General features: G+C 50.4%; 1 protein-coding gene across 1 annotated transcript in view; it reads right to left on the reverse strand.

Moving 5' to 3' along the window:
- Window positions 1–10,692: 10,692 nt before the first annotated feature.
- LOC112924895 (myosin-13) overlaps window positions 10,693–12,249 on the reverse strand; it is a 52,440-nt gene continuing 50,883 nt past the window's right edge. Inside the window, exons 39-40 of the mRNA XM_072731954.1 lie at window positions 11,113–11,247; window positions 10,693–10,791 (exon numbers count right to left, since the gene is read on the reverse strand). Of these exons, the coding sequence (XP_072588055.1) occupies window positions 10,777–10,791; window positions 11,113–11,247 (150 nt within the window). The 3' untranslated portion in view covers window positions 10,693–10,776. The remainder of the gene's footprint in view (window positions 10,792–11,112; window positions 11,248–12,249) is intronic.

Raw genomic sequence — 12,249 nt, forward strand, 5'->3', positions numbered from 1 at the left:
GCTTTACCTCTGGGGAAGGAGAGTACTAGGATGATAGATCTGCATGAGCTCCAGGGAAGCCAGCTGGCCAGAATTCATGAAAGAGGCTCCAGCTTCTTCAAGGTAGGAGAGGGCCTTAAAACCGTCAGACCCAAACTCTCACGCAATGCCAGAATCCCTTCAGCACCACCCACAGGGAGGCCCCTCAGACTCCATCTGATACACTTGACTGTGGGCAAATCAGTTTCCCTATCCCTGAAACAGAAATGGTAAGGCAACGGCGTGCCTCACCTGGCTATCGTGTTGCATGTTAAGGCATTTTGTAAAGAGTGAACTCACCCAGAGGCACGTAGGTGGCTCAGTTGGTTAAGTATCTGCCTTTGGCTCAGGTCATGATCTCAGGGTCCTGGGATGGAGCCCACATCTGGCTCCCTGCTCTGTGGGGAGTCTGCTTCTCCCCCTCCCTCTGCTCCTCCCCCACTCATGCGCACATGCGATCTCTCTCTCTCTCTCCCTCAAATAAATAAAATCTTAAAAAAAATGAGAGTGAGCTCACCTGTTTCTGTGCTGGACAACACTCACCTGTAGGACATTCTTCTTTCCATTAAGCAAGCACCTGGTGCTGTAACTCTTACCCACTGGTCTGGACTGGTCCTCTCCCCATGTCCCAGGACCAGCAGCATCGGCCTCATGTGGAAGCATATGAGAAATGCAGATCCCCTGTCCCACCCCCTTAGAATGAATGAATCAGAAACTGCGGGCATGGTGCTCGGCGGCCTTCAGTTTCACAAGCTCTTGCAGTGACTCTGAGACCAACCCCGTGCAGTGAGAATGCAGCTCACACCATACACAACCCACATGCCCATTTTGCCACCCTGCAGATGCGTCCTGTTCAGTGGTAAGAATGGGTCCACTGACCACGAACCTGGACATCACAGCAGCATCACATGGGTTCACTACATCTGGGAGGGACCCCGAATTCTGCATCCCTTAAGCTCCCAGGGGATACCGATGTTGCCACACCACACTTAGGGTAGCAAGGCTCTAGATTAGAGCCTGCTGTCTTTTCTCATGAGTGTCCACCTACATATGTGAAGCCAGCCATCAATCACAGTCTCATTCCCAGGCTTCTTCTCTGGGCTTGATATGACCAGTTTCTTCAACGACTCTGCAGGCAGTTGTGCTTCCACACACCAACCTCTCCCACCCCCGCCTCCCCCAATTTAGGCTGCTCCTACAGATGTTATCCACTCCCTGGCCCTCAGCTGGTGCGGTCTCTTCTCTCTTCATCCTCTTTCACCCTGTTCCTGGCCCTTGGAGCTGTTTCCTTCAGCATTTTCTAGGCTGGCTCCGGTCCTCTGGGGGGGAATTTTCAGATTGTTCACGCTTCTGGGAAACTCTTCAGGCAAGAGGAAGGAAATCACTACAGAGCTGGACCGTGCAGTGAGCATCTGCCCAACCTGGCCTCACGCCCTGCTGAGCCTCCCACCCCCACCACCCCCTCCAAGGGCTCCCGCCTACCCCCTCTGGAGTCAACTCAGATCAACACCAGTAGCCTGGGCTTTCCTGTCTCTGCTGCCCCATAGAGCATCCCAGGGCTCTGAGTAGCACAGGGGTAGTACAGAGCCGAGGGCCCATCCTTTCTTTGCTGGGGAGAAGGAGCTCTCTCACCAGGCCAAGACAAAGTAGCCGTTGTGACTGGGTTGACCCTTTGGTGGCACACCTCACAAGGATCCCTCATCCCCACCACCCCACGATCTCCTCTCCAGTCTCCTGGGACTGCCCAGAGCCAAGGGCACTCCCCCAGAGCCAGCCTCCACCAAGGTTCTGTTTCAGAAAAACTTGTGAAATATGTTTTCTGGGAAGGAGCAGAACGGGACCAGTCTTACACCTTAAATCTCAGCAAGGATTCCTCCATCAAATTAGTAATAACTTTGCCTGGTCTCAGGGGCATAAAACTCACAGGCAGATAACTGTAAGAGATTATACACAGCTTCACAGGTAAATGAAGACTCAGGGGTTAGAAATTCCTTTTCATTACTCTGATCAGGGGCCTGTCTGACACATCCATATGTTTTCACAGGGCTATGATCGGTACGGATATATTGACTTAGGCTTCTTTTTAAAAAATTTCTTTTAGGGCCCCTGGGTGGCTCAGTGGTTGAAAGATCTGCCTTTGGTTCAGGTTGTAATCCCGGGGTCCTGGGATTGAATCCCGCATCAGTCTCCTTGCAGGGAGCCTGCTTCTCCCTCTGCCTGTGTCTCTGCCTCTCTCTCTGTATCTCTCATGAATAAATAAATAAAATTTTTTTAAAAAATAAAAATTTCTTTTAATAAATTAATATGTACATGTCGATGTAGCCAAATGTTGTTTGTGCTTTTGCCTTTTACCATATATATAACCTCCATGTAATCCTAGACTAGCATGGTGGTTGCAAGCTCAAGCCCTGCCACTTACTGGCTGTGTGACATTAGGCCACTTCATAACCTCTCTGAGCTTCTGTCTTTAAAATGAGAATAAGGGGCACCTGGGTGACTCAGTGGTGGAGAGTCTGCCTTTGGCTCAAGGTGTGACCCTGGGGTCCTGGGATCAAGTCCCGTATCGGGCTCCCCGCAGGGAGCCTGCTTCTCCCTCTGCCTGTGTCTCTGCCTCTCTCTCTGTGTCTCTCATGAATAAATAAATAAAATCTTAAAAATAAAATGAGAATAAAATCAGAAGAGTTTGGTGAGACATGAGACAATGCATGTAAAGCTCTTTAAAAAGCATCCAGCACATAAAAAAGAGCTCAGTTCATTTTAGTAGCTATTACTGTAATTATGCCCATAATGTATCCCGACAGTCCTCTAGTACTAAGCATTTTAGGTTATTTGTGATGATTTTCTCTTTCTTTCTTTCTTTCTTTCTTTCTTTCTTTCTTTCTTTCTTCTTTCTTTCTTTCTTTCTTTCTTTTTTCTTTTCTTTTTTTTTTTTCAATGATTTTCTTATAAAAATGCTATTGTGAAGAGTCATCCTTTCTGGCAACGTCTAAGGACTGCCTCATGCACACAAGAGCATCCTACGATGATGAACAGCGGGTCGGCCCTGGATGGAGTTGGCAGTTCCGAGGGGGAGAGAGCAGAATTCACAGGGCCCTGATGGGAAGAGCCGTGCATTTGCAGAGACCCGGGAGAGAGCACGTGAGGCAGGTGAGAATCAGAAGCCACTCGGCGGAGCAGCTGACATTTTAGATAAATTTGGAATGTCTTTGAGAGGAAGGCACTTCTCACACTTGTTATTTATTTCCCAGCCATGTTCCCAGTACTTAGAACAGCTCCTGGCTGGTCACACACCCTCTGTCAATGTGTCAGTTCCCTGTGGAATGAATGCATCAGCATCGCCCCGCACAGGGCCACCGCCTGCTGGGGGCCGGCCCTGGGTTCGGATCCCAGCCTCGTCCTGACACAGGCCCAGATGTTTTGTCTGGCCCCACCCGGCCCTCTCTTCTTCTCCTTTCTGACTCACGGGGCAGGAAGCTCCCTGGGCTGCAGGGCAGTGCCTCTGAGCAATGAATGGTCTTCCTCCTCCGTCAGCAGTGAAAGGCCCTACATGGAATTCAGGTCACCATGGAGGGGAGGAAGTGGTGTTATGTTAGGAGAAGTTAGGCTCTCAGCAGGACTGTGGAAGGACCCAGTGTCTGCTGGGTCTGAGTGCCAGCTGGTTCAAGGGGGGGCGGGGAGTGGAGCAAAGACACCCCATACACCTCCTAGAGCTCGGAGTCGTATATTGGCAGGGTGGCTCTTTTGTGGAAGGGGACACGTGAAGATGAGTAAAGGGGAGATGCCAGCTGGCATGTCTAGATGGCCCACTGTTGTGCCAGGGGGCCCCAGCCATTGTGCGGATTGGCTCACACCATGGGAGGGCACCATGGGCCCAATTCCAAAAGTGGGAAGGCCGACTCAGCAGAGCCCGCAGCCACATGCTGCTGAGCCCTCTTCATGGCCAGCCCTCTGGGAGCAGGAGCCTCATCTTTTTTTTTTCTTTTTTTTTTTTTAATTTATTTATTTATTCATGAGAAACACAGAGAGAAGCAGAGACACAGGCAGAGGGAGAAGCAGGCTCTCTGTGAGGAGCCCAATGCGGAACTCGATCCCAGGACCCTGGGATCACACCCTGAGCCGAAGGCAGATGCTCAACCACTGGGCCCCCCAGGGGCCCCAGCAGGAGCCTTGTCTAATAGGAGGAGGAAGGAACACCCCTCCTTACTCTCTGTTTATGGGGTCTGGTTGGGGCTGACCCCCATGATTCAGACTCCGCCAATCTTAAGCTCCCACCTGCTCCCGACCAGGGCCCTGACCACCTGGACAGGCAGCCCAGTGAGACCCAGCCCCGGGCTCTTGCAGAAGCTCCTGGGAAAGAGAACTTTCGGCTGCTGGAGTGAGAGTTTAAGAGCAAAGACAGAAGCGTGGCTGTTTTGGAATCCCAAAGGGGCAGGCTTCTTGGGAATATGGTTAATTTAGAGGAAAGCAGAACTGAGATACAGAGAGAAAAGAGAAAAATAAGAAATCATTTGAAAACCTAGCCCCAACCACGTATTGGCGGGGCCAGGCAGCCTGAGGATTGACTACCCTCGGAATTTTCATTTAGGTGAACCAATAAATCTTCGTTTTGGCTAGACACTTGGAGCTGACTTTATGTCAGAGCAGAATGAATTCTTACGACTGGCGTAGGGCACAGGAATTGGGACTGGGGCAACAGGGTCCACTTTCCTGGTTCTCCTGGGTGCCTCACACTCTGCAGGACGTAGATCCTTAACCCTGAGAAGACCTCTCAACTTGCTGCCTTGAATAAGCGGACCTAGCAGGCCTGGTCGGAGGCCAGTGGGGTGGGGGTGGGGGGCTGGCCCTAATACCCCTGTATCTATGTACAGAATTGCAGATTGGTTTTTACTTGGATTTCACTGGTTCCCCTTGGTGCTGGTCAGTGTGTAACCTGCAAACAGATAAAACAGCCCAGCCTTGCCGTGTTCACCCATTTCTGTAGTTTGTGTTTCCACCACGGCCAAGGTCAAGCTACCAGCATGACATTAGCTGAAGGCTGGCTTCCAAAGAGATCCATGTAGCACACCGTTAAATAGTCCTCCCACCACCCAGTTTGAATAGTTGTCAATAACCTTAAGAGCAGAAGCCATAATAAAATGTAGCAAATAATTAGGAAGTTGAAAGTTTTGAGTTTTTATTTTATTTTTTAAGATTATTTATTTATTCATGAGAGACACACAGAGAGAGGCAGAGACGCAGGCAGAGAGAGAAGCAGGCTCCCTCCAATGGGCCTGATGTGGCACTCGATCCTGGCACCCCGGGATCATGTCAAAGGCAGATGCTCAACCACTGAGCCCCCAGGAGTCCCAAGTTTTGAGTTTTTGATGACCTTTGTTTTTCATATGCTTTATCTCCTGGTAAATTCATGTAGTTGAATTTTTAATAATATCAATGGAGCGCTGAGTGGCTCAGGAAATTCCTACAATGGTTACAGTCAGCCCTCATGAGCTGGCATGAGCTGGTACGAGCTAGTCGCAGGACACCCCCGGTGCCACTCGGATCCCAGAAGAAATGACTGGGTTCAAGAGCTATGCCTGCATGCGTGTGAGTTCTGGTTTAAATGAAAACCAAAGGACCTGGAAGCAATCTTAAAAAGCTTGATTTTGGTGAAGGTCTGTGCCGGCCCCATGCGTGCAATGAACCTGAATGTGGAATTAGCTATCTAGATGGGATTATGATGCAGAGATGTCCCTGCAGGGGAGCCAGGTAGTTCTCTGTTGAAAGAAGCTTCCAAAAGCTCAGTAAGCACAGCTCAGAGAACCATTCAGACAGGGTGGGGAGGACAAGATGCTTTTGTGCACCTCCTGTTTTGATTTTTGAAACACCCTGGACTTTTGACTTTTATCAATTGCAACTTGTCAAGTGCACCTCTCCTCCCAACTCCTCTTCTAGAACACATCCTTCTGCTTTGGGCTGGAATTGAGATAATGTAGCATCTGTTCTCTGAATAGCCAATCATGCAGGAGATAGTTTAACTCTGTCAGTGCCAATCACACTTCTTTCAAAAGAACCCATGTGATCTTGTGGGTTTTGCCATTACAAGCCTGCACTCCCTGCTTGTAATTTGGAGCACCCTTTCGATTCTGTGTAAACTGTGCGCCTCCGGGATTTCAATCCTGAAGACCCCAAATAAATGCTTGGGTTGCTTTGCAGCCTCTTCTTGGCCTGCAACTCTTAACTTGGCATGGTCTGCTGGGTCTGCTCCACAGGAGAGCTCTAGAGCCCTAAAATAGGTGTGCAGACTTGGGGGGTTCCTATGCCTTGCAGAGGTCCTGCAGAAAATAGGCAGGGTGCCCAGATTAGCATAACGTGAGGAGTGTTTGCTGGAGATGCACCTCCCAAAGGTGTGGACAGGTATAGGGAAGCAGCAGGGATGCAGCCAGAGGCCAGATCTGATACCTCAGGGCTCCCGTCACCCTAGGCCTGAATGTGCAAGCAGTGGGTGTGAGGACCAGTTACAGAAGATGGGGATGGAGAGGGCTGGGGGGAGTGGGATGTCTCCTAGGAAATGGGATCTTTGCCTGCAGATCTATAGAGAGGGATCCAGGGAGCAAACATCCTTGGCCTCACTCTCTTCCTTCCTTCTGCTTTTCTATCTCAGCTCTGCATTGGCTGGACCCACTCACATGCTGGAGGGCAAGGAAGCTGGCCCTTTCCACCTCTTGGGGAGACTGCAGAAAGGCAGAGGGTGTCTGAAGGGTCCAATGGCACAACTCTTCATCTTGGGTATCTCCCTGAGGCATCGACACGCAGATCCTTTTTCTTAGGGTCAAGGAACTTGACTTTTTAAACTATCCTGGGCCACCTTCATCCCAGAACCATTCAGGGTCTGGTCATGGCCCCTGTTAGAGGCAGGGGGCTGTTTCTGAAGGTGTACTGCCTTCCACCCTGGGGCCAACACTCCTCTTCCAGTCTGGCAGAGGTTCCCAGGATGAGGAGAAGGCGACTAGGGAGCAGACCCTTAGTGTGCTCCCAGCCTCTGCTGCCAGGGCCATCCCCAGGGACCATTCACTCTCTCTGCCTGGCTAGGAGGCCCTCCACTTGGAGTTTATTCTATGGGGCCCTCTTCTATGGACATTCAGTGTGGGGACCCCTGGCCTAGTAGCCAGGAGACCCTGGTGCCTGGCTCTGACACTCATCCCTAACACTTGTTAGGGATAACAAGACCCTACCACTAATCTAGATTTTCTCATCTGCATAGCCAGCATCCCAGATGGACCAGAAGACCATGATTCCCAAGGACACCTCGCATTCGCCGAATACCTCTATTGCAGACTTTAGGAGTGGGGTGTCAAGGTCATTTGCATAATGAAAACTGTGTCTTTTTACAGCCAGGAGATGGCAGCAAAGTTCTGTTTTGAAGGGGCCAGGGTGGGTTTTGCTCTCCAAAGCCCAAAGCCCCAGGTCCAGGGTATGATGGCTGGGCTTTGCCACTGAAGAATGACTTGATGATAATGACAACCGTGTCATTACCTTTGCCATTATTGCTAGTGAGGCTATAGCAATGCTACCTTCAGTTTGGGCATCATGCACAGTTGAGGAAACCTTTTGCACAACAATATCACCTAGAAATTTTTCAACAATCCCATCCCATGAGTAGGCAGTGCCAGGACTTCTAGCTCCCTCTTGCAGCTCAGAGATATCACCTGACCTGCCCAAGGACTTCTAGAAAGTATGGGGCCCTGAGACAGGAGCCCATGCCTTGGTCCCATGCACACTCCCTCACCACGTGGGAGACCCAAGACAAGGCACTTTCTGCTACCCTCTTGGTTTTTTCCAGAGAATTAGAGGGGTCAGAGGGGCCCAACCAAAGAGCCAAAGGGTTCAGCTGCCAGCTGGAATTCAACATGAAGACACTGGAAAATAAAACTCAGCACAGAAACCTTATCTTTACTCCTTTGTCTTCTTCCAGTCCTCAGAAAAGAAAATTAAAAACAATTATTTTTATTTTATTCTCATCAGGACATACTTGGTGTCTAGATATGGAAGATTCTCGGTCATTCATTCATACCCTCATTCCGTGATCAGGATTCTGCTGTAGTAGAAACACTGTCATGCACTGGGAAGGATATAGGAATGTCCTTTCTTTCTGACTCAGAGATCTGGGGGGCCCAGAGCTGGGATGTGGGGAGCCAGGTAAGTGCAGAGATGTCTGAGAGTGGCTTTGTTTTAGGGAACCCCAGGTGAACTGGGGAGTGTTTGAGGAGATGGGATCCCCATCTGCTTTTGTTGGGATGCCAGAGAGAAGTGTAATTTCATAGGAATTTTTTTGATGATTCCCCAACTACATGGTATATGATCTCCTCAAACCAGAGGAAGCCCCTTAGAGACACAGCCAAACCCCAGACTGTGGTGCGCCTGGTTCCCTATGTTATACTCCACCTGTGTCCTGAGGCCACGTCTCGCCCTTCCCCATCATGATATGCTAACTATGTGCCAGGCTCTAGGCCAAGGGTGCTTCTTGTGTTATCTTCTCTACTTCCCAAAATAACCCTAGAAAAGTACAGTGTTACACCCCCATTTACACAAAAGGAAGCTGTGGCTTATAATTGTGAACTCACTTGCCCCAGATCACAAAGCTAGTGGGGTCGGGGTGGGGGTGGGCAGGTCTGGGATCCAGGCAGGTCGGCATCAAGAGCTCTTACCACTACATCACACCCAGTACCCATCATTGTGAGACCGTGTGCTGTACAGAGAGTCTGAAGGGTTGCAATCTCTTCTTCTCAACACTGGACAAGCCACAGCCTGTCTGCAACATGTCTAAAAATTAGGGTGTTGATATAGGCCTTATCTCCTGATGGGTTTGTTGTGTGGCTTGAATGGAAAGGAGAAAAAGGAGCATGTAAACATTCAACACATATACAATTGCCTTGTGTTCTTGAAACGCTATTACTCTTATTGGAAGGGCTGGACTGGGGCTGATATTTGGGGACCTTGAGAATCATCTTGGTTTCTTTGACTACAAAATTGAGGAAATTGAAGAGATCTTTTTAAATAGACTCGTCCAGTCTAAAGTTTAGCACTGATGATGATGGTGGTGATAATGATGATGGTGATAATAGTAGTGATGGTGATAATGATGATGGTGATGGTGGTAATGGTGATAGTGATGATGATGGTGATGATGATGGTGATGATGATGGTGATGGTGGTAATGGTGATAGTGATGATGATGGTGGTGATGATGATGATGGTGGTGGTGGTGGTGATAGTGATGATGATGGTGGTGATGATGATGATAATGTCAGACATATGATGTCACCTGACCTCAGGATTATTTCTTGCCACCATCACTGCTGCCAGCTGCCTTCAGCTTCCAACTCAACTATGTTGAAAGCATGTGGGGTGGGCTGGTGAAATGGAAAGGAGGATTGGATCCAGAAAGCTAGAGAGAAGGGCTGATCCAAGATGTTAAAGGATAGTGTACTTGTCTTGGTGCCTGGTACAGAGTAAGCCAGTTTTGGTTTTATTGAAATGTAATTCACATACCATATATTTCAGTGGCTTTCAGTATATTCACAGCTACACATCTATCCCCATAATCAATTTTAGAACATTTCATCACTCCAAAAAGAAACCCTAGAGCCCTTGTCACCACCCCAGGCCCAGCCCCATCCCAGCAAAGCTATGACTTTTATTATCTCCACCTTACAGAATAAGGAAAATGGGGCTCAGAGAGAACACTGACATGCTCAAGGCCACACAGTTGGCATGTGACAGCATTGGGATTCCATCCAGATTTGCCAGAACCCGGGCCCATGCCCCTGGCAGTACAACCACTGTGGCAAGTCAGGTTCAGAGAATGTGTGGCCAACTCAAGGCCAACCCAAGGTGGTGCCTTTACAGCTGTGAAGTGATGAGGCTCAAATTAATTCTTGGTTCCTAATCCTGTCCTTATATTCTGCTATAGCTTTAACCCTTTGGTGTAAGCAAATCTACCCAATCTGATTAGGATCCAGGAGTGAGCCCCTAAACCAGCAGGATCTACTCTGGGCCAGCCTCAGCCTGGAAGCGAACGGCTCTCCAGGCCCACCTGCCCCCTTCACACTTTGGCTCTAGGCACCATGGGAAGGATCTGTACAGGTAGAGTGAACACAGTTGGAAGAAGAAGACACACAAGCCCCTACCCGTGTTTCCCAGGAGCGAATGAGTTGGGGGTACACCTGCTCCCTGCTGAGATGTCACGGGGAGCAGTGGTTGTACAACACGGCCCCTAAGAAGGACAGGATGAAAAAGTAGAGTTTCTTAGCAGAAAGCACCTGCCTGGGAGTCTGGGACCTGGGCATCTGGTCTCCACCCCGCCTTGGGTAACCAGAGGGGCCTTAATCTCTTTGGAGTCAGTTTCCCCACCTGACAGTTTAGAGAGACACTGGGGAAGTGAGTCTGAAACCACTCTGTGTTCCAAGGAGGAAAATGTGCTCTAGTTATGTGGGAGGGGTTCTGCTCTCTCTAGTGCGAAGGAAGCTGGTGATTCGCTTAGCAGAGGGTTGGCTCTCCACCTTTTCTGCTCAGGGCCAGGAGGCCACTTTCTCATCCCTTCTTTCTTTATATGTACAGCAGATGAGGCAAGGCCCTCAAACCACCCTGAGCAAGCGGGACGGACGGTGATCATGAACACGCAGAGCTAGACAGACACAGCGTTAGGAGACTTTATTTCTCACGACACCATCCCTCCTCTCTCCCCCCACGTGTCGCATGGCAACGGGCGTCTGGAAGGCCTCATTCTTCCATCTTCTGTGGGAGAAAAACAATCAGGAAATGAGTCAAACCAAAGGCAAGGCTGAGCTTTGCCTTCACGTGGAGCAGCTGGAGAGTCGGAAGTTCCATTAAAATATTAAGGAATGGCACTGTTTGCCCTTGCACGTTGTAGACACAAAGCTGTGCAGGCCCTGGAGAGGGAAGGGTCCCCCCAAAAGCAGAGGCTTTCTGGGCAGGGCTGGGGGTGATAGGGGGTCTGGGTTCCCTGAGCCCTGCTGCTCGTTGCCCCACAAGCTCTCCCTGGATGCCCCCTTGGTCCCAGTCTCAGGAATCTAGGGTAGGGGTCTGCTCTCTCACCTGGGCCCCCACGTCTCGGCTCTTGGCTCGCAGCTTGTTAACCTGGGACTCGGCGATGTCCGCTCTCTCTTCCGCCTCCTCCAGCTCGTGCTGGACTCTCCGGCACTTGGACATCTGCGTGTTGGCCTGCTCCTCCTGACCAGGAGATGGAGGGGTGGAGGCTGAGGAAGGCCCTCACTCTGCGTCTGGGGCTCCTGGGCCTCAGATTCCCTGTCCTCTCCTGGCGTGAGGACAACGCTCCCCGCCCCTGCCAATGTACGCTGTCTGGTCACCTCGAGGGTGCAGCCGCCACTCCTAGGATCCCTGCCTGGCCCCCCACATCCCTCCTCTGTGCCGACTCTCCTGCTGGGGCTCCCCAAGTTCTGAGTGCTCTTAAGGCACCTGGAGGGGTCAGAGACCAATGCCGTGACCCAGTACTGTCTGCCTGTGGCCAGGCCACTGTGCACGTCTATTGAAGGTGATCTGAGGGTTCTTTTTTTTTTTTTTCAGATTTTATTTATTTACTCATGAGACACACACAGAGAGAGGCATAGACACAGGCAGAGGGAAAAGCAGGCTCCCTTTGAGGAACCCGATGCGGGACTTGATCCTGAGGACTCCAGGATCCTGCCCTGAGCCGAAGACAGAGGCTCAACTACGGAGCCACCCAGGTGCCCCCAGGCGATCTGAGGGTTCTCAAAGAAGGTGGCCCCCTGGCACCCACCCTCCCAGGCAGTCCTGCTGCGACCATGCTCATCCCATGGGCACACATCCGTCCCCCATTGAACCAGCTCAGATCTGCTTCCCTGTGGTCAGGGTGGAACCACCAGCCCCTAGGCAGGGAGGGCAGAAAGGACCAACAGAGGAGCCATATGCTCATTTATCAACAGCAGGGTCTCCCAAATTTTGTTCCTCAGAACACCGGTCCTGTGGGCTGCTCTGCATACAGTAAAAAGGTTCCAAGTTCCACTAAAGTGGCGGGGAGGTATGGGAAGGGCTGGGCCATGCTGCATTCTAGAATGGCTTGTCCACTTTGAAGAGTGCATGACATGTCACCTGCCAAATCTGAGAAATCCCTGAAAGCAACCAGTTCAACTTTGTTTAACCTAGAGTTTCCCAAACTGTTTCTTTTCTTTTTAAAATTTTTTTTAAAAATTT

This window comes from Vulpes vulpes, chromosome 12 (genome assembly GCF_048418805.1).
Source record: "Vulpes vulpes isolate BD-2025 chromosome 12, VulVul3, whole genome shotgun sequence".
Lineage (NCBI taxonomy): Eukaryota > Metazoa > Chordata > Mammalia > Carnivora > Canidae > Vulpes > Vulpes vulpes.